Below are 22,999 nucleotides of genomic sequence, written 5' to 3'. Positions count from 1 at the left end.
GGTAACTACCACTGTGAGAACTCCTAAAAAGTCATAAATACCAATAACTCTCAGGAGCATTTTCTCGATTTAAGTTGTGTATTTGGTCAAAACTCCAGTGCTGAACAAGTCAAGTCACCAAGATAATTTAAATGAGATAGCTAACAAAAGTGGGGAAAAATTTTTTCTTTTGGTAGGTATAAACCACCTACTTCATGTTTTTTCAACCACTGGATAACATTTAAAAGAGTGGGTGTCTGGGTGGCTCAGTCGGTTGGGCGTCTGACTTAAGCTCAGGTCATGATCTCACAGTTTGTGAGTTTGAGCTCCATGTGGGCTCTGTGCTGATAGCTTGGAGCCTGGAGCCTGCTTTGGATTATGTCTCCCTCTCTCTCAAAAATCAATGGTAATGTTTTCTGGAAAAAGAGAGTAAGTTGTGGCCCGATAGAACGAATTGTCTAAAGTTTTCTTAGCTGCTTTGGAGAACTTTCACAGGTACCATCTGAATTGGAGAAACAATGTATAAACAACTTGACTATCTTAAGCCTTCTGCTGTTTTATCCTGTAATTTCAAACAGTAGGAAGATATTTTACCCGCTTTTGGCTGATAACACTGATTATAGTGTACCCACACACACTTACCTGGTTGAAGAGGTCAGGTCAAGATGAGGTCTGCCAACTAATCCTACATAAGAGCAAAGGCTTTTACAAGGCTGTGAGGGCTTCACTAACACCTTATTTTGTCCCACTGGTCAGAGAAAGGATGATCTATTGGAAATAGCAAACCCATAATTACAAACCTTAAGAAATGAACTGCTACGTAGGTAGAAATGTTTTTATCTTTAATTTAGTTCTCTAACCTTAGAGATGACAAAGATATTGTGACTGGATTGGGAGAAGGTAAAATTATCCTTACAAGATACCAGGGGTTGAAAGAAAGAAACCGATTTTGCTTTTCTAAATACTGATTTTTGCACACACTCATCTACTATTATATCAAAATCTTATTCTAACTACAGAGGATACTGATTAAAGATCATTACAGTATTTTCATATTTGCTTTGCATCAGGTAAAATATGTAATTTAAGTCATGTTTAACACTGAATTTTACAGCTATAAAATCCTTCACTCAAGACCTCTTTTAGGACTATTTCAAAGTTAGAAGTTCTTTTGACTTGAATTTGGTGGGACACCTGTGTATCCAATAATACACTGGCAAATTCTGGGAGTAACAACGTTAGCCTTTCTTCCTCTAGATTTCACAAGGAAATGATAAAAAGATATCAGAGCCTTTGTAATTTTGATGGGAAAGTTTAACCTTAAGAGCCAGCAGGACAATATTAATGATAAAATAAGAATTTTACTAGCAGTAATATTTTAACGGACAGTCTTCTTCGTCCACTAAAATGAATTGATGGGCACCACATATGGATTAATGCTTCCACTGGGACAATGCACTTTTTGGAATTTTCTATTTTGAGACTAGGAAAGGAAAATGAATAGAAGTAAACAGACCCTTGCATACTAATGCAAGAACTATAAGGAATGCAGTTTAAAAATAAAGGACGCAGAAATTCATTTTTACCCATGGAACTTCTAGGAATTGGTTAAATCAATAGGTTTGTAGCAGAATTTTCAATCTGTTGAATTTATTAGCATCATTGGAAACATGAAAGTAAACATTTAGGCAGCAACTGAAGCCAGGCAAGGGAGGGAGGGATCTCTTAGTTCTTTATACTGATCCTCTGGTGGTGTATTCACTGAATGAGTGAAAGAGACGGTCACTACACATACCAGAAACAGGTGCGTGTCCTCTGTACAGCAATGGACTTAATTGGGTATGTGGTACTTAAGTCCACAAAACATTTCACTGCCAATCTTTTAAACATACAGGCTTAAAGGATTCATCAGTTTTGACTTGTAAATGTCTGCTCTTAACCATCCAGGGAATGTGGAATTCAACTGACTTTAAATGAATAACCTAGAAGAGAGAGAGCAGAATTTATGACACGTTTAAAAGGAACAATTTTACAGCATTCTTAGAAGTCTTAAATTTTCCACCAAAAGTTTCCAGAAAACATTTCAATATAGACAACTAGATAACTACAATTTTCTCTAATGATCTAGATCTTGGAATTCATCAAAGGTGTCCTCTGGACCAGAATGAAAGAGAGTAAGTAGGATTATCCAAGTGAGGGGGCCAGAAAAATGAAAGAGCTGGACCAGAAAACCTCTGGTCCAACTGATTCTGATAGAATATTGGGTATTATTGCCCAAGAATGAGTGATCCTAGCAACCCACAGGATCTTGACTTCCCATATCCCACTCCTGTCCCAGTGGTCATATTACATAAAATCCGCTATTCTTAAGATTTTATTTTTAAGTAACCTCTATACCCAACGTGGGGCTTGAACTTATAACCTGAGATCAGGAGTTGTACACTGTACCGGCTGAGCCAGGCAGGTGCCTCAAAATCTGCTATTTTCTTAATAACATTAAGCTGAAAAAATTCTTGCCCAAGAAATCAATCTTCAATTTAAAGGTTACTTTTGTGAAGGTAGGAGTATATACTCAGGATCCTTTTACATTCATTATTCATGCAGTGAGTCTCATTAAAATGTTTAGTGTGCCTACTAGTTTCTAACAAAACAAAACACTATAAACGAACCCACTGTGAGAACAGATTACACAATAGCTATTCTTAATGCTGTTATTTGTTAAATCTACTTTTATTCTTGTTCCTCATTTTTATTACAGATAATTGAATGATGTTTACCTTGGAAGCCTCACGGTACAAGGTGTAGCTCTCGCACTCTTCAAAGAATTTTCAAAATACTCCCACCACTTGATGTATCATTAACTGAATTTTTCTAATTAAAGATTAGCAAAAACCACTCTGGACACAGAATGAATAGACAAGCCACAGACTGGGCAAAAATCAGAACACTTGAATCTGACAAAGGATTTGTATTCAAAATATATAAAGTACTCCTACAACTTAGATAAACACACTTAATGGGCAGAGGCACTAAATAATAACCATATTTTGGAATAAATACTAAAATAATGTATTTCTAAACACAAGTTACTTTGTAAGAAAACCTGTGATCTGAACTTGTGCAGGGGGGTGGGTAACTGGCTGATTGTTTCGGGTGGATCCTGTTCCTCAGTGACATGTTTTGGAAATCATCCATCCACAGGGTAGTTACTTCACAAGGGTGTACTTTTGTTATTAATTAAAGGTTCCAGGATCAACATAAGGATAAGCAAGGAATTCTCCCAGTTTGTTGCCTTCTGAATCATAGTGGAGCATCCGAAAGCAAACATCACAAAAGAAACATGGGTCCTCTGGTGCAAAACTGTCATTGTTCGTCACCCATCTGTAATTAAAAAAAAAAAAAAAAAAAAAAAAGATGTACATCATTACAATGGGCTTTCTTTAACATGCTGTAAGTTATAACTCGTGGTAATGTGTAAATATAACATTCCCACTATTGCCTTATTCTATCTTAACAATACTTTATAATTCTTTATATTATTTTGTGTATGTACGTATGTGTATATGTGTGTGTATATAGATAAATACAGATGTATATTATTACCAATACTCTGCAAGGCAGAAGGGCAACTTAACAGAAACCCTGTAGAATGCTGTTTCTCTGAAAGACTTCTTAAAGGTAAGACTTCTTAAACGTATGTGAATGTGTCATACACTTTAGCCACGACTCACTTATCCTCCAAGTAACTGTTAAAATTTACACCATTTTGAAAAACCCACAATATATTAGATGCTACAGACCTGATAAACTTTTGTGTAAACCAGTAAATTAGTACTGGTTAATTTGCAAACTCCACCTGTTTTACCTAGAATTCAGGTTAAAATGCTACAGTGTGTATACAAATGGGAATATGGGTAATATTCAACTGATACTTTGTTTTTTGGCCTGAAATGTTACTGGTCACAGTAAGATGAAAAGACTTTTTCAGTCTATTTGAATTCTGCATCTCCTGGTATGTTTTTACATTCCCTGATTGCCAGTTTGGTAACTGATTTATCTCATGTTTTCTTATTGATCATTTAGAAAAGCGTATTTCGGTGGGGGCAGGGAGCCCAAAAGAAATCTACGATACGCAGTTACTCTCTTTTCTTCTGAATGCTGCTTTCCAACTATGATCCACAGTTAAAAAGCAAACTAAATGTGAAGTACCACACAGTAAAAGTTTTACGAAACCATATTTTAACCTCATTATATACATGAGACGCTGTGTTATTTTTTCATGGAGGAGAAGCTGTGGATGAAGCTTCTTTTGTAAATTGCAGACACAAGACACAGCGTGGCTCCCTGATGACACAGAATTGATTCATCCAAAGTCTGACCCACCCCTGGACTTTCATTATATATAATTTGTTTCCTTACTGTTTAAAAATGTTGTAACCTACTTTGCAGCACTTAACCTACCAGATAAAACCATTTCTATTTATACCTCCAAAGTAGAAGTCCCTAGATTCAAATTCAAAATAGGAAAAATTGAAATACTAGAAACGGAAAGTACTTGACTACTGAAAACCAGGAATTCTCAAATAGTTATGAACTTACCTGGCTGTGTACATTTTACAAACAAAACATTTTCTGGTCCATAACCAATGCTTCTTGATAAGAAGGGGATAAAGGGTCCTATCCAAGCAGTCATCACGATGCACAAGCCTTATGTACATGAGAAGTAAATGAAGATATTAAAATGCAAATTGGTGTGATCTGTAAAGAATTAAATGTATCTGTACCTCAACATTAACACAGTGGGTATATTTTTCATTTTTTTTTTTTTCCTAAAAGATTTAGGTATAAACTCGTTTCACTAGGTCTGACCAAACTGTGTTCCACAAAAACATTCTCCGAAAGATCATTTTGGATTAAACAATGCTTTCTTTCCTGTGAAACTTCCCAAGCTCTTTATGGGGATATGCTTGAACTAAAAGGGAGCATATCTTAAAGGTATTCCATCAGGGGCGCCTGGGTGGCGCAGTCGGTTAAGCGTCCGACTTCAGCCAGGTCACGATCTCGCGGTCCGTGAGTTCGAGCCCCGCGTCAGGCTCTGGGCTGATGGCTCGGAGCCTGGAGCCTGTTTCCGATTCTGTGTCTCCCTCTCTCTCTGCCCCTCCCCCGTTCATGCTCTGTCTCTCTCTGTCCCAAAAAAAAAAAAAAAAAAAAAAACGTTGAAAAAAAAAATTAAAAAAAAAAAAAAAAAAGTTATTCCATCAGAGAGCCCCTGCTTTACTCAATACCTTTTTATGAAACATAGTTTGGGCACCTGTTTTACCCATTTGGTTCTGTGGTACATGGCTCTGTTTACTGTCCTCTTTATTAAAATCTAAATCTGACTCCTGGTATAATGTGAGCTGACAGGACTTCAGTTTTAGGTGTCAGAATTAAGTAAGCTGAAAACGGAAGGCACTCTCAACTATGCCATTGATCGGATGACTGGGTTTGAATAAGTCTCTGAACCATGCTGGACCTCAGATTCTCCACCCCAAAAATGAAGGGACTGCACAAGACTATTCTGAATGTCCCTGACAATTCCAAAATGTAATGATTTTCTTTTAGTAAGAAAGGGTAGCAATATATCAACTTTACCATCAGGAAATGGTTAATACACTTGTAACCGTTTACCAAGTCTTAGACTTTAATCCACCTAGAAGGTAAAGATGATTTGTAGCCTACAACTACACTTAGAAGCTCCTTAAAAGGGGCACCCGGCTGGCTCCGTCGGTAGAGCAAATGACTCTTGGCCTCGGGTGTGTGGGTTCAGGCCCCATGTTGGGTGTAGGGATTACTTAAAAATACAACCTTGGGGGACCTGGGGGACTTAGTCTGTCGCGCATCCAAATTTGGTTATCAGCTCAGTTCCTGATCTCGCAGTTACTGAGATGGAGCCCCGCATCGGGCTCCACGTTGGGCACGGAGCCTGCTTGGGATTCTCTCTCCCTCTCTTCTATCCTTCTCCCCTGCTTGTGCTCACTCGCTCTCAAAATAAATTTAAAGAGAGAAAAGATTCTCCTTCTGCCCCTCTCACCTACTTGTGCACATGTTCTCTCTCTCTAAAATAAAAAATAAAATCTTTTAAAAGACAGTTGTTAAAAAACCTTAAATCTTAAATTTTTTTTAACTCCTTAGAAAAGTCCCATGCTGTAAATGCTTAGTAAGCGTCAACTGTTTCCCCAAGTTGCCTCGAGTGTAAGGACTGATAACGCTGTACAGTAAGAAACGTAAAATGGGGGCCTGGGTGGCTCAGTCGGCTAAGCGTCTGATTCCCGATTTCGGCTCAAGTCGCGATCTTGCAGTCAGTGGGTTTGAGCCCCGCATCGGCTCTGCGCTGACAGTGTGGGGCCTGCTTGGAGTTCTCTCTCTCCCTCTCTGCCCTTCCCTGCTTGTGCTCTCTCTCAAAATAAATAAACTTAAAAACACCCATAAAACTAAAATCATAAAAACTGGATTGTCTCCCATCTTATGCTAATTCTCAGGCACATTCCCCTTCATTTGAGTGACAGCTTCTGTAAAATTTAACACATTATCAAAGAAACGTACATAATTTCAAGGCCTATAAAGCTGAGGGTTATGAGCTCCCCTCTGAACCCATGAAGCTCTGGCTTCAGCAATTGTTTCCCTCAGGGCAACTGTTCTCACATTCTTAACGGTTTCTTTTAAATTTAGGTCCTCGACATTCCTCTAAGGAACCAGACTAATTCTGGTAAAATACTGCATGTTCACATGCTGCCAAACTAATACACCTAAACCACACAACTGACCGCAGGCGCCTTTGATCGCGTAACACGTGGCTTTCTAGCTGCTAATTCCCTCGAGTTTGCATTTGCTTAATGAGGTTTCGATGCACCTGTCGCTAATTCAGTTCTGTATTTCCTGACAGAAGGACAGACGTGCTCTCCACGTGTGCTGTGCGTCAGCGGGAGGTCTGGCACTTCTAGACGTCCTTCCCGAGCTCTCGGCCGCGCCCCAGTCTTGGGACTAAGCTGCTCGCGAGCTTGGCTATGCGGCCGTCGTGCTGGGATTTCCCTTTCCCGCTCCGAGAGTCCTCCTCATGTCTCCCCCTATTCCAAGGTTTATTCTTTGTGTGAAGTACTTCCTCTGGGAGCTTCCTGAGAATGAGTGCACGAGAGGTCAGATGTTCGGAGAGACCGGTCCCTAAGACCCAAGAGAAGTGGACACAGGGATTTGTCCGGGCATCGGTTCCTACCACTGGTATAATAAAAAGCACGGGTAGATCAGTGCTTCTCATAAAACATAAAAACAGTCCCTCGGAACCAAAGCAGGGAGAGAGCAGGGCTTATTCCTATATGTTGATCCTTCATACACCGGGATTCCGAAATAAGGAGATGAATAGCCTTATTCATGAGAGATGCCAGCTACACAGAAGTTAGCTCATTTTAAAATAAAAGGAATCTGATTTTAAACCACTTTGGTCCTTCCCCCTTTATACTTATGAAAGCATTAAGACTTCACATTTGTCAAAGATGAGAATTACTCTTCCCTTCCCCCAGTTGCTTTTAAATCTTAAAATTCTGGCAAAGAGACAAGAAACTTAGACGTAGTTGCAAATCTGGCAATAAGCTAAGGGGCTACGTACAAAGTGGGTGGAGACTGCCTGTCTAATCCTCCAAAGGAGACACTTCTTTACAGATTTTCAACCCTCCGATAACCAATAAAGTATTTATCACAGACCTTCCCCAAAGAAAGCATGCAAATGGATGGTCATTCTATGGAAAGTGGACAGTTTTGCTGCTCCCAAGCCAGGCTGCGGTGACTAATTTTATTCCTCGTGTTAAAAACAAAAACAGAAAATGCTGCCAAATGCTGCCACTTACCTTATGTCAGTGATGACGACAACATGCTCACAGTCTCCCTGGTGACAATATAAGTAAGGAAAACCCAGTTTAATATACAAGTCATTGAAGGTAAAATCTTCCATTTTAGCGGTCTGAAATTTTCCATAGCCTCTATCATGGGACTCTGACCACTCAATGATAGTTCTAAAGGGGGCAAAAAGGCAACGGTATTTCATTACTCCTCAAAAACCTAGAAATGACAGAAAATGCTCTATGACCGCAATTATTTCTTAAAACCTGGCTCACTCACTCAACGACAGTTGCCATCTTGAGGCAAAAATCTTAGTGGTTGATACATGTTGAAATTAAGAACTCTGGATTCTTGGGGCGCCTGGGTGGCTCACTCAGTTAAGTGTCCGGCTTGGGTTCAGGTCATGATCTCACGGCTTGTGGGGTTCGAGCGCCACATCGGGCTCTCTGCTGGCTCTCTGCTGACAGCGCAGAGCCTGGAGCCTGCCTGGGATTCTGTGTCTCCCTCTCTCTCTGCCCCTCCTCCGATTGCGCTGTCTCTGTCTCTCTTTCAAAAATATTTCTTAAAAATTTTAAAAATAAAAACAGGGGCGCCTGGGTGGCTCAGTCGGTTAAGCGCCGGACTTTAACTCAGGTCATGATCCTACAGTTCAGGGGTTCAAGCCCCACATCAGGCTCTGTGCTGATAGGTCAGAGCCTGGAGCCTGCTTCAGACTCTGTCTCCCTTTCTCTCTGCCCCTTCTCGGCTCGTGTGCTCTAAAATAAATGTTAAAGAAATTTTTTTTAATAAAAATAAAAAAAGAACTCTGACTTCTGTATCCATTAGAGCAACAGTTCTCAAAGTGTGCTTCCTGAAGTCAAAATTATCTTTATGAAAAAATGTCATTTGCCCTTTTCAATTCCTATTCACTCATAAAGGACCGATAGCCCAGAAGCTAGTGAATGGGAAATGGAGAACGCCACTCCTCTCATTTTGTTGTGGAAAAGTTATCCCCCCTCCCCCCCAAATTATTAATGTTAACATTTAATGGGATCATTTAAATTAGCGGATATTTAAATTATTTCTTAGTTGCAACCTCGAATACGGTAAACATGGATAGCTATAGCCCACATAATCAAAAGCTCTTTGGAGTCCACAAGTATTTAGAGTACCGAGGAATGCCGAGAACAAGTCTGAGAACCGCCACATTAGGATACACACACAAGTTGCTCTAATGAAAGAATGCAGATAAACACTCAAGAAAAAATACACATATGTACTCTAGTCACTGGGACACTGACAACAGAAGTATGGCCTAATTAACATGGTCATTAGCTACAGATTTTTCATGTTGTGTACTTAACCATGGATTTACATACTCCCATCGGGCAAACAACAGTATACACTGGACAAGCAGAAAAAATAGTGAACGATTAATTTACTGCTATCATCTAAATATGAAAGAGACTAATAAATTCTTTAAGTGGGATTTACATTTTTTTTTTTTTTTAGATTTATCTATGGCTCAATACAAGATTTCCTGTAAATTGGCTTTTTTTTTTTTTTTTTTTAAGTTTATTCATTGTGAGAGAGACAGAGGAGAGCACAAGCAGGGGAGGGGCAGAAAGAGAGAGAGACAGAAGCCTAAGCAGGCTCCTCATTGTCCGCACTGAGCCCGATGTGGGGCCCAAACTCACAAACTGTAAAATCATGACTTGAGCCAAAATCAAGAGTTGGACGCTTAACTGAGCCACCCAGGCGCCAATTCTTTTTTTTTTTTTAATTTTTTTTTTTCCAACATTTTTTATTTATTTTTGGGACAGAGAGAGACAGAGCATGAACGGGGGAGGGGCAGAGAGAGAGGGAGACACAGAATCGGAAGCAGGCTCCAGGCTCCGAGCCATCAGCCCAGAGCCTGACGCGGGGCTCGAACTCACAGACCGCGAGATCGTGACCTGGCTGAAGTTGGACGCTTAACCGACTGCGCCACCCAGGCGCCCCTACATGCTCTATTAATTGAGCCAGCCAGGCACCCCAGAAGTAAAACTATCTTTATTTATTTACTTATTTATTTATTTTTAACGTTTATTTATTTTTGAGACAGAGAGAGACAGAGCATGAACGGGGGAGGGACAGAGAGAGAGGGAGACACAGAATCGGAAACAGGCTCCAGGCTCCGAGCCATCAGCCCAGAGCCTGACGCGGGGCTCGAACTCACGGACCGCGAGATCGTGACCTGGCTGAAGTCGGATGCTTAACCGACTGCGCCACCCAGGCGCCAATTCTTAAGCAGCCTCCAGGCCCAGCAGGAGCCAGGTGTGGGGCTCGATCCCATGACCCTGGGATCCTGAGTCAAGCTGAAATCAAGAGCTGGACACTCAACCAAATGAACCGCCCAGGGGCCACTCTCTGTTTTTAAAATGTATTCAGTTATTTCATGTGCTTGCCCTAGGTACTGGTAAGTTAAAATTTTTCTTCAGAAAGAAACTTTTCTGACCAAAGGTATGCATAGATCACTTCAAAATCTTTGTGTTATCTACTGTCTTAGAAATTATAGCAAAGCATGGGGCACCTGGGTGGCTCAGTCGGTTGAGTGTCCAACTCTTGATTTCGGCTCAGGTCATCATCTCAGGGTTTGTGAGTTCAGGCCCCGCGTGGGGCTCAGTGCTGACTGCACGAAGCCTGCGTGGGATTCTCTCCCTCATTCTCCACCTCCACCATGCTCATGCTCTCTCTCCCAAAATAAGTAAAAGTTCTTTTTTTAAGTTAAAAAAAAAAAAAAAAGATTCTCTTTTTCTCTGCCCTTCTCCTGCTTGCGTGCACGCTAATTCTCTCCCTCAAAAACAAACAAACAAAAGAAACGGAGATATTTTTGACCCCAAAACAAACAAAACAGTCTAACAAAACAATTCCTTGGCAAAGGTCCCTAACAGACAGTTTGTGGAGCTCTCACCATTTTGAGAACTAGAAACAGGAAAGACAGAAGCTTTTTGAAGACTGTACCTGCTCAAATCTCTGCACTCAGGGTATCTCTTATCATTATAAAATGTTCCTTCAAAATAAAAGAAGGCTGATTTGTACAGGTCCTATAAGAAAGCAGATGGTATTAAAAGAAAGTCCACTATCAACAATTATGAATCGCTACAATTCAAAACGTATGTCATAAAATCACACCTATTAATGTGCTTTACAGTAACTTTAGGCAACTGCACAAAATATGCTTAGCTCATTAGTTTAATATTTAATGAGAATCTCCTATGTGACAAGTATTATGCTACTTACCAGGGATAAAAGTGTAAAGATATCATGAGATTTATGAAAGGAACCCAGTTAGAAATAAACTTCAATATTATCTTATTATATGCATACACAGCAGGGATTTATTTTGGATTCTAGAATTATTAAAAACTGGAAGTCACGTTTTTGGTGTTTCCCCAGCTATGATAACAGTGATCAATCAGAGAGTTATGTTTTTCTGTTATTTTTTAATATTTTCAGCATTCTTTTATAAAAATTCTCCCTTCAAATTTTCAGTAATTCTTAGGCAGAATTTGAGTATCTATTCTTACTCAAGCAATCTTGCCCCAAAGTACCGCTGTAGTCACACAGCTGGTCTGAACCCTGAGGTTTCTTAACCTTCCGTCCAGCAACTTTCCAGACGGGTGTCTCTTGCTGCGTAACAGAGTCACAGAAACAAGAGAGCCCAAGTCTCCCCTCAGAGCTGTTAAATGAGACTCACCCGGGCACCACTGTTTTCCCGAGCTCCCCAGGAGATTCTATATGTTAGACTAGCTCTTCACAATGTCCTTATAATACATCAGACCCCTGGGGGAGGGGGGTTCTTTTTCTTAGTTTATACGTACTCTTCAGACCAAAGTTTCCTCACCTATAATGACTACATCTGCTATGCTATCTTCCAGGACTCCAAAACAGTTTATGAACTATAAAAACATGTAAGTTTCAGGTATTAAATCTTACTCTAAAGAAAGCCAAATTTATCTCCTCCTTGGAAGCTTCTATTTTTCTTTTCTTTTTCTTGATGTTTATTTTTGAGAGCGAGCACAAGCGGGGCAGGGGCAGAGACAGAGGGAGACAGAGGATCCGGAGTGGGCTGTGTGCTGACGGCAGAGAGCAGGACGTGGGGCTTGAACCCACGAACCGGGAGATCATGACCTGAGTTAAAGTCAGACCTTAACCGACTGAGCCACCCGGGCGCCCCTGAAGCTTCTATTTTTCTTTCTTCACTCCCCATTTATAAATTATCTGGTAACAGCATCAGACACGCTTACAAGACTGGCTGTGCTGTTTCTCCTTGGACCCTCACTAAGTGTCCCTGACCCTCTGTTTCCTCATGTAACATGTGAGTAAAACCAGTACCTCCTTCCCAGGTGCTTGTAGAGATAAAAGGATAATATGGACTAGAGTGCCATATGTAGCTGCTGTTAACATATAAACTGCCACTAAACATATTTCTAACTCAAAGAGGTAAGCCAGGGTCCCAAATAAAGGGTCTGAAAGAATACTGCCTTATTTGGGGAACAAACACAAAAGTTTAGTTTTTTTCATTACAAAACGCCTCTACAGAACTTCATTTTAGGCAATTTAGGCAACTCAAGGCTTGTGGTTGGCACCATTATGATCTTTTAGAAGGGCAACTCTACAAGACCAAAAATGTTTTCCATCTAAATTCTAAATTAATTCATCCATTAATAACCTTTCCTTGTCCCAGCATACAAATAGAATAGATGTTAGCAATTTCATTACCAGGTAATTTTCATTTTCAGTGGTAACCAGAGATCCTCACTAAACAGTCTCCCTATTTTGTCAGTTAATTTAGCTGACCAACGTTGGGGAGGGAGGATCACCAACCAACAAGGAAAAGCTAGTATAAGAAGTTACTTCTGTTATCTTCTAATGCAGCCTAAGAGTCTAGTGTTACTGTTTCCATTTTAGAAACAACATAACTATCGATAACTAGTACCATCGGAACAAAGTCATTTATATATCCTTCTAGGCATCCATTAGTCACTTGTTCTCTTGCTAACATTCAAATCAGCTATATCAGAATTTCAGAAATAATCCTAGGATCTGCTGTCAGAGAAACGGTAACGGGAGGAAGGTGCGGAAGAACTATGGGTAAGGAAATTGTTGCGACTTAGATTTGTTACTCTGTGTCCTAGAACAGGGCTTTATTTACGATACATAACAGAGAAACAGGTGTGCAAAGTATTTTCTTAAACTTCCTCTACGCAAGACCTTTAAGAGATTACCAACAAAAAGAAAAAAAAGAACTAATCTGAGCAATGTAAAAAAAAAAAAAAAAAAAAAAAAATCAATAGACCAGAGATTAAAATGTGAAGGACCATTAAAGAAAAAAAACAAAAGACACTTGGGGCGCCTGGGTGACTCAGTCGGTGAAGCGTCTGACATCGGCTCAGGCCATGATCTTGTGGTTTGTGAATTCGAGTCCCGAATTGCATCAGGCTCTGTGCTGACAGCTCAGAGCGTGGAGCCTGCTTCAGATTCTGTGTCTCCCTCTCTCTCTGCCCCTCCCCTGCTTGTGCTCAGTCTCTCAAAAAAAAACACCAAAAAAAAAAAAAAAAAAACAACAACAAAAAAACAAACCACTTGAGTAGAAAATACTGGCACTAATCTTATACATACATTTTTAAAATACACTCCATTCTTTAACTACTATAGTCCAAAAACAAATGTTATAGCAAAACATACTACGTTTTAGACATATGCTTTTAAAAGAGATTTAAATATCCTGGCCCAATTCTCCCAGACTTCTCACATACTAAGCCACCTAAGATAATGTTCAAAATTCTTGCTTATTGGTTGGAATAAAGATTCTCCTTTCCTCAACTACAAGAACTGCAACTCACTGATTTTTTCTTCTACAATCACCAGTGGAATACAAGCCAAATAGCTGTCAAAAAGCATTATAACCGAAGGACCAATTTTCAATGTTGTCAGGTGGGACAATGGCATGAGGTGAACAGAGAAAATAATTTGACAAAATGCTGAGAACTGGTGAGGGTGGGTAATGGGTACATTAGGACTCATCACAACATTTCCTGTGAGCATGTTCAGAATTTTCCAAGGCACCAGACTACTCAAGAAAAAAGAGGACTCGGGGCACCTGGGTGGCTCAGTCGGTTGGGCAGCCGACTGTAGCTCAGGTCGTGATCTCGTGGTCTGTGAGTTCGAGCCCCACATCGGGCTCTGCACTAACAGTTCGGAGCCTGGAGCCTGCTTTTGATTCTGTCTCCCTCTCTCTCTGACTCTTCCCTGCTTGCTGTCTCTCTCTCTCTCAAAAATAATAAACATCAAAAAAAAAAAAAAAGAAAGAAAAAGAAAAAAGAAAGAAGAAAGAGGACTCACATAAATAGAAAAAAAAATTCCAAAGCAAAACTTAAAAAAATCCCAAACCCTAAAACATAAATGCCAACTGGTGACCTAAAAATCTTTCCACGGGCCAAATGATAGTATCTGCAAAATTTCACTTATTTTTGAGGTCACTTTCCAAAGCATAGCTGGAAAATATTTAAAAGAGGACTATGGGTCAGCGGGCCCCCCCCCACTTGGAAAGAGCTGGGAAGACATCAGCACTGATGGACAAACACGACAAACGAGCCAAGGCTGGTTAAAAACACTCTCCAGGGTTCCTGGAGCTAAAACGAATTCGCACATTGGACCCGAGCTCCTTTGAGCACTGACGACACGGTTGCAAGGAGAATGAATTCAGATTTTGCTTATTAAACTTACAAGCTACAGTTCCACCTGTTTTTGGTTTTTTTTGGTTCTGTTTTTTGGGGCTTTTTTGGTAGGGTTGAGAAAACCCTACAAGAGACTTCTGCTCTGCACACAGCCTGGAACTTCAACCTGTTTCTCTTTAATGTTTACTTCCAAGAGCACCAAGATGTCAAATGTGAAGAAACCAATGATCTTAAACCCATTTTCAACGTGACTAAATTTAAGTGAGATCTGCGTGTGAGTCACGATGCTGGTCTCCTTGCCAATCACTGAAAAGACCGGGACACAGCAGCCTTGTGGGGCAGAGAGAAATCAAACAGCGTCAGCCTGTAATTCTAGGCACTATAACGGCCAAAAGAAATGGTGCCGGAGTGGCCAAGAGAGGGACGGTCAGGAAAAATTTTATGTAGTAAGTGAGTTTGCGGGCACCTGGGTGCATCGGTCGGTTGAATGTCCGACTTCAGCTCCGGTCATGATCTCACCATTCAGAAGTTCAAGCCCTGCAGCTGGCTGTCCCCTGTCAGCGGAGAGCCTACTTCGGATCCTCTGTCCCCCGCTCTTTGCCCCTCCCATGCCTGCGCGCTCTCTCTCATAAACAAATATTGAAAAAGAAAGAAAGAAGGAAAATCAAGTGCGTATAATATCCTAAAACCTAAGTAAAGAAAATGTGGCAAGGAAGAAGGACTATTCGGTTGTGTCTTATGTCGATGAGCTGTCAAAAAAGGTGAGAACGAAGTCTCCGGTGACATCAGAAGTGATTTTTGAGGACTGGTAGGGAACAAAAGTGAGTGCAAGCCAAAGTGGTGGCAGAAAAAGAGAAAACAATGAATGTAGGTACGATTACTAACTCGTAATTACTACCTGCCATGAGTCAGTGTGCTGAGAAGGAAGTAGAAAGATGAGGCGGTGGCTAGAGGGAGCCGCACGGTCAAGAGAAGGGTTTGGACGGGAGATCCGATGGCACACTTGTAACGATGGGGGAGACGCCAGGATGGCACAACCATGGCGTGAGGGCAAGCAGCTGGAGGACATGGAATCCCAGTGCAGGGAGCAACAGGCTTAGTCCAGCCACCGTCACAGGTGGGAAGGCAGGGCTCACGGGCAGACGGGTAGAGGGGTAAATGCAGGTGAGGGGTGATGGAAAATGCCTTTCTGGTAACTTTATTTTCTCAGTGAAACAAACAGCAAGGGTTTCAGCTGACGGTAAGTCATGAGGAAAAGATGCCAGCAGTTTCAGAATGAAAGAAACAATTCTCCTAAAAGGCGGTAGAGTGAGTCGCTACAGAAATGCAATCCAATGCCAGGCAGCAGTGAGGCTAAGTGGAAATGTCCAGGAGGCAATTAAAATAATGTTATGAGATGAAATCAAATGAAGTGAAATGATAAAATAAAAGAAAAGAAAAAGAAAAAGAAAAGAAATGATTTGGAAACCAGGAGAGAACATGGCTAGAAGAGAGAGACACTAACAAAGGTTAGAGTCCACTTAAAACCATGAAAACTGGGGAAAGACCAGGAGAATTTAGAAGAACCAAGATGAAACCTGGGTTATAACAACATTTATCTGGCTGGTGGCACAGGAACCAGCAAAAATAGTGATTATGATGGTTCGTGTCCAAACTCCATGTCCGTTCTAGTTGACCCAAATATCTTTTTCTGACCTACAGGAGATGCTGCCCCTTTCAAGGGGGCCAGTAAACCTGAGGGCTTCTACCAGAGCTGTACCAAGTAACAGAAGGAGTTCAAGTCTGCCCGCCAAGGGAATTCACAAGGACCTACTACTTTACTGGACAAACAATCCCTTCTGAAACTTTGTGGGTGGCTGGTCTACCACTTTGACCCTTTCCATCCTTACCCAATGGGTTATGTAGAGTTTCTCTGTCCTTTTGAGAGCACCTCCGTGGGAAACACCAACAAAGACCAACATCAGTTGGTATCTATATCCCTGCTTGGTGCTGGTGCTTGGACTGACAGAACCTTCTATGGGCGATGGAGCTCTCAGGTGGTGGGGGGCAGTTATGACAGACTGAAATTCAGAGTTTGAAAGAGGAAACAGTGAACAGTGAATTCAACCGGCACAGTGAGGAAAAGTTGTATGAACATGGAGAAGAGGTTAGACAACAGGTGGTCCCTACGGCCTTAAAAGGAAGGGTGTATACCGAATGCTTGAAGGGGAACTGAAGGGGAGATAAAGAAATCAAAATTGAGCATAGTCTCATTGAAGATAAAGAAGGGAAGGGATAGGCTTGATGGAGTGGCAGAGAAGAAGAAAGCATTTACTGGAAGATTTACTAGCAGCCTTGTAATATCACTACTTACTTAGATGATGATGATGATTTCTTCTTACGTTATGAGGGTTAAAACAACAACAAAAACCATCTTACTTTGCTTATGTGCTCAGGAGCTTGATCAGGAGTGTTGCTGAATTCGCCACCAATCTGGAGGTCGCTGACACAACAAATTGAATCCCTCAGTTCCGTGAGCTTTTGACTGCCCAATACCAGCATCGTCTGGTATGGTTTGTGTTCTTTGTGCTAAAAGTCAAACGGTAGATAAGTAAGTGTCCACTTAGAGACAAAGCAATTAAACAATCAATCCTGTCCTGACCAGATCTCAATGAAGTTACTGGTTTTCTTAAAGTTACCCTCATAACTTAGTGTTCTGTGTTCTCTCTTGGTTTCTGTACGGGCCTATTTGGAACCCATTAATCACAGGTCCCAACTAATGGCCACAATTGTTTACCTCTCCCCTGTGATTCACACCCTGTTCTCTGAAACCACCTCCTTGGTTTAACCCTCACACACCAAGCCAGTATTTCCCATCCTAAATCAACGTAAGGTCAGGGAGCGGACAACTAGGGATAGCCCCTGCACCCCAGAGCCCACCACAATTATCCAAACTGGCCAATCCCAAACTGTTTGCCCTGCCCTGCCCAGCCTTTCCCATGGAAACCTTAATAAAGGCTGTCGCCTCTGGCTTCTCCTCACTCCTTCTGCCTCCTGAATTCACTGGTGCTTCCCCCTGTGGCCCTGCATCTGTGGCACACTCGCTCCTCTCAAGAAATGTAAGTACTAGAAGTCTTCTTTCAATGGCACTGGCCTCCAGTGTGGTCACTCAGTCACGTCCGTAAGTTAAAATCGCAAGGGCACGATTGAGACACCTGGTGAAAGGTCTGAATGTTTGTGTCCGCCCCCAATTCAGGCGCTGGAATCCTAACGCCCAAGTGATAGTGTTAGGAGGCTAGGTCTTTGGGGAGTGATCAGGTCATGAAGGTTAAGCCCTCATGAATGGAATTAGTGCTCTTGTAAAAGATCCCACAGAGCTCCCGAGCCCCTTCCGCCACATGAGAAGTCTGAGACCTGGATGAGGGCTCTCACCTGACCATGCTGGCCCCATAACTGTGATAGATAAGTTGCTCTTTATAAGCCACTCAGTAAGTGATATTTTGTTAAAGGAGCCAAAAGGGACTAAGACACTTGGCAATGAACTTTTTTAGTTTAAGGTAAAGTTATAATCAAAAGGCTATTAAAATGACAATAGCAAGAAGAACCTCTGGCATATAACTTCATCTAGCAGCACTGTGTTTTAAAATATCCTGGAAGTTACCTCACTGAAGTCAAGCAATCTTTATACTCTCATGTTACAGACCCCAGAGGTTCAGGCTTATTGGTTTGGTTTGATTGGTAACTTCAGAACCTAATCAAACAAGGTAATTAGTACTAACTATATCCCAGACGCTTCATTAGTAACTATTCATTCAAAAGTACAACTCATGTATAGTAATATTGCAAGCAAACCTTATCAAAGTGTATGACACATCTATTTTGGGAATCCAGAATACACACACTCTGAGGGGAGAGGTCAAGGTGGCAGAGCAGCATGGAAGTTCTCTGCTTCTCTCATCCCTCAAATGCAGCTAGATCAGCACCAAACCATTTTGCACACCTAGAAAACTGATCTGAGGATTAACACAACAATCTGCATAACTTGAGCCACAGAACTCGGCAGGTACACGGCATAGAGACGTGAAGTGGGGCAGAGAGAAGCCACAGAGGGCAGGGAGCTATATTTGTGGAGAACAGAGAAAGGGGGAAGAGTCCAGGAAATACACTCTCCCAGAAAGTAGCTGGAGAGAAAGAGTGGCAACACCCACAACTGACTTAACAAGAAAGGGACAGAGGATAAAGGAGACGGTTTCAATTCCATCAGGACTCATAAACAAGGGAGGACAGTATCAGAAATCTCGCAGCCCATTACTTGGTGGTGCTCTGGTGGGAAGGGTGAATCCTCAGGAGCAGGCAGAAAAGTCAGAGGGGTCCTTAGGCCACACGGGCAGAAGCGGTTCCCCTGCTAGGAAGGCATCTGGCAGAGGTCTCCGGCCTCCCCACAGGCAAAGGTCCCAGGGGACCCCAGAGAGCATAACTGCTGACACTGGAACAAAGACGCCAGGGTGTGGTGAAACCGGGCGCTGGTGATGTGTTGTGATTTACCATAATCCCTGAAATGCTGCTGCTATACAATCGTGAGAAATTTTTCTGGGGCGGGCTGGCACCTGGCCACAGTCTCTGGGCATCTGCAGGAGCGTGCTTGTGTGAATGTTCCTGAGGGGTGGGCCGGCACCTGGCCATTGCTCCATGAGATCCTCCTCTAGAGGGTCAGAGAGGACCGGAGTACCTGCCGGTCCAAGCCGCAGGGCTCTCAGAGGGAGGGGTTTGGAAACAGCCCTATTGGAGATAAAATTTGGGAGGGAGGTGCCGCCTGCAAGGCTGACAGCTTGGACACAGATAGTGTAGAAGCATGGGAGTGGACAGAGGCTGGAGACAAAGGAGGGGTGCTTAACTGTCAGTTGGTGAGAGCACAGAGTTCCTGAGTCAGAAACTGGGAAGCTGGGTATTCCATTTCACCTCTCCCGCGCAAGCACATACATTCGTATATGCGCCACAACGATCCACCCCAGCAAGCTAAGCAGCACCACCTAATGGAGAACGGAGCCGTTAACCAAGGCCCGTCCAACTGCACCAACCAAGCCCAAAAGGACAACCACAGGACTCTCCTCCTGTTTAGTGTATGGATTATAAAGCAGTTCATAGTTTGACCTCTAAGGGAAACTAGATGTAATTTCATTCTGTTCATTGGTCCATCTATTTGTGTTTTTTTGTTGTTGTATTGATTTGGTATTTGTAATTTCTTTTTTTCTCTTCTTATTCTGGGATAAAGAAAGAGGAAAAATTTTTTATTTTCCATTTTTATATGAAATTAAAATTTTTTTCTACTATATTTATTTTTTAATTTACTTTTCTATTCTACTTTACTTTCTTCAATTCATTTTATTCTATTTTATTTATTTTTAATTTTGAAACATTTTCTCACTTTTTCGTTTCTCTTATTTCCTTTTTTTCTCTACTCACTCAAGCTTCTTTCAACAAGCAGATGAAAACATACCTAGGATCTAGCTTCCTTTATTTGATTTTTTGTGTTGTTTTTAATATTTTTATTTTATTAACTTTTTCTTCCTCAAAATGACAAAATGAAGGAACTCACCCCAAAAGAAAGAACAGGAAGAAAAGACAGCCAGAGACTTACTCAACACAGATATAAGCAAGAGTCTGAACTAGAATTTAGAATCACGATAATGAGAATACCAGCTGAGGTTGAAAAAAACAATTCCTTTCTACAGAGATAAAAGAAGTAAAATCTAGTCAGAGTGAAATTAAAAACGCTATAATTGAGATGTGATCTTGAATAGATGCCACAGCGGCAGGGATGAACGAAGCAGAGCAGCAAATGAGCCAATCAGAAGAATTACAGATAATAATGAAGAAAAAAAAAGGAAAACTAAGGTTAAAGAGCACAAGATAAGAATTAGAGAACTCAGTGACTCACTAAAAAGGAGTAACATTGGAATCATAGGAGTCCCAGAAGATGAAGAAAGAGAAAAAGGGATAGGAGGTTTAGGTGAGCAAATCATAGCAGAAAACTTTCCTAACCTGGGAACAGAGAACTTCCATTAGATTCAACAAAAACTGACCATCAACAAGGCATATCATAGTCAAATTCACAAAATACACAGATAAGGAAAGAATTATGAAAGCAGCAAGGGAAAAAAAGTCCTTCACCTACAAGGGAGGACAGATCAGGTTCGCAGCAGACCTATCCACAGAATCTTGGCAGGCCAGAAAAGAGTGAAAGGATATATTCAATGTGCTGAATCAGAAAAATATGCAGCCAAGAATTCTTTATCCAGCAAGCCAGTCATTCAAAATAGAAGGAGAGATAAAAGAGTTTCCCAGACAAACAAAAAGTTAAGGAGTTCATGACCACTAACCCAGCCCTGCAAGGAATTCTAAGGGGGACTCTCTGAGGGGAGAAAAGACAAAACAAAAAAGACCAAAAGCAACAAAGACTAGAAAGGACCAGAGAACACCTCCAGAAACTCCAACTCTACAGGCAACACAATGGCAATAAATTCAGATTTTTCAATATTCAATCGAAATGTCAATGGACTAAACACTCCAATCAAACGGCACAGGGTAACAGAATGGATAAGAAAACAAAATCCATCTATGTGCTGTTAACAAGAGACTCACTTTAGACCTAACAACACCTTCAGATTGAAAGTAAGGGGTTGAAGAACCATCTATCATGCTAATGGTCACCAAAAGAAAGTGGGAGTAGCCATACTTATATGAGACAATCTAGATTTTAAAATAAAGAATGTAACAAGAGATGAAGGATACTGTATCATAATTAAGGAGTCTACCCACCAAGAAGAACTAATAATTATAAACATTTATGCCCCCAATGTGAAACACCCAAATATATAAATCAATTAATCACAAACATAAAGAAACTCACTCAGGGGTGCTTGGGTAGTGCAGTCAGTTAAACATCCAACTTTGGCTCAGGTCATGATCTCATGGTTTGTGAGTTCGAGCCCCACATCAGGCTCTCTGATGACAGCTCAAAGCCTGGAACCTGTTTCAGATTCCGTGTCTCTTTCTCTTTCTGCCCCTCCCCCGCTTGAGCTTTGTCTCTCTCTCTCTCTTCTCTCAAAAATAAACATTAAAAAAAGGAAAAAAAGAAACTCATCGATAATACCATAATGGTAGGGGGCTTTAACACCCCACTTACAACAATGGACAAATCATCTAAGCAGAAAATCAACAAGGAAACAATGGCTTTGAATGACACACTGGACCAAATGGACTTAACAGATATATTCAGAATATTTCATCCTAAGCAGCAGAATATACATTCTTCTCCAATGCACATGGAACATTCTGCAGAACAGACCACATACTGGGACACAAATCAGCCCTCAACACGTGCAAAATGATCGAGATCATACTGTGCATATGTTCAGACCACAATGCTATGAAACTCGAAATCAACCATAGGAAAAAATTTGGAAAGGTAATGAATACTTGGAGACTAAAGAACATCCTACTAAAGAATGAATAGGCTAACCAAAAAGTTAAAGAGGAAATTAAAAAGTACATGGAAGCCAATGAAAAGGATAATACCATAGCCCAAAACTTGTGGGGTGCAGTAAAGCCAGTCATAAAAGGGAAGTATAGAGCAATCCAGGACCTCCTAAAGAAGGAAGAAAGGTCTCAGATACACAACCTAACCTTACAACTTAAAAAGCTGGAAAAAGAACAGCAAGTAAGACCCCAAACCAGCAGAGGACAGGAAATAATAATGATTAGAGCAGAAACCAATTCTATTGAAACCAAAAAAACAGTAGAACAGATCAATGAAACCAGGAGACAGTTCTTTGAAAGAATTAACAAAATTAATAAACCACTAGCCAGTTTGATCAAAAAGAAAAAGGAAAGGACCCAAATAAATAAAATCAAGAATGAAAGAGGAGAGATCACAACCAACACAGCAGAAATAAAAACAATAATAAGAGAATGTTATGAACAATTATATGCCAATAAAATGGCCAATCTGGAGGAAATCGACAAATTCCTAGAAACATATACACTACCAAAACTGAAACAGGAAGAAATAGAAAATTTGAACAAACCCATAAACAGTACAGAAATTGAATTAGTAACCAAAATTCTCCCCAAAAAACAAGCGTCTAGGGCCAAATGGCTTTCCAGGGGAATTCTACAAAACATTTAATGAAGAGTTAACCCTATTCTTTTGACGCTGTTCCAAAATATAGAAATGGGAGGAAAACTTCCAAACTATGAAGCCAGCATTACCTTGATTCCAAAACCAGACAGACCCCACCAGAAAGGAGAACTACAGACCAATTTCCCTGATGAACATGGATGTAAAAATTCTCAACAAGATACTAGCCAACTGGATCCAACCATTCATTAAAAGAATTATTCACCATGATCAAGTGGGATTTACACCTGGGATGCAGGGCTAGTTCAACAGCTGCAAATAAATCAAT

At 41.0% G+C, this 22,999-nt stretch overlaps 1 protein-coding gene across 3 annotated transcripts in view; it reads right to left on the bottom strand.

Annotated features, from left to right (window-relative positions):
* SNAPC3 (small nuclear RNA activating complex polypeptide 3) overlaps positions 1-22,999 on the bottom strand; it is a 69,894-nt gene that overhangs the window by 21,998 nt on the left and 24,897 nt on the right. Inside the window, exons 5-11 of one of the 3 annotated variants that reach the window (XM_049635042.1) lie at positions 16,971-17,120; positions 10,834-10,916; positions 7,860-8,024; positions 4,579-4,686; positions 2,088-3,360; positions 1,775-1,961; positions 622-747 (exon numbers count right to left, since the gene is read on the bottom strand). In XM_049635042.1, the coding sequence (XP_049490999.1) occupies positions 3,213-3,360; positions 4,579-4,686; positions 7,860-8,024; positions 10,834-10,916; positions 16,971-17,120 (654 nt within the window). In that variant the 3' untranslated portion in view covers positions 622-747; positions 1,775-1,961; positions 2,088-3,212. Of the gene's footprint in view, positions 1-621; positions 748-1,349; positions 1,962-2,087; positions 3,361-4,578; positions 4,687-7,859; positions 8,025-10,833; positions 10,917-16,970; positions 17,121-22,999 lie in introns of those variants that run through there. The other 2 variants (XM_049635027.1, XM_049635035.1) reach the window with 2 other exon arrangements.

This window comes from Panthera uncia, chromosome D4, assembly GCF_023721935.1.
Source record: "Panthera uncia isolate 11264 chromosome D4, Puncia_PCG_1.0, whole genome shotgun sequence".
NCBI lineage: Eukaryota > Metazoa > Chordata > Mammalia > Carnivora > Felidae > Panthera > Panthera uncia.
This window is presented reverse-complemented; position numbering and strand designations above follow the sequence as displayed.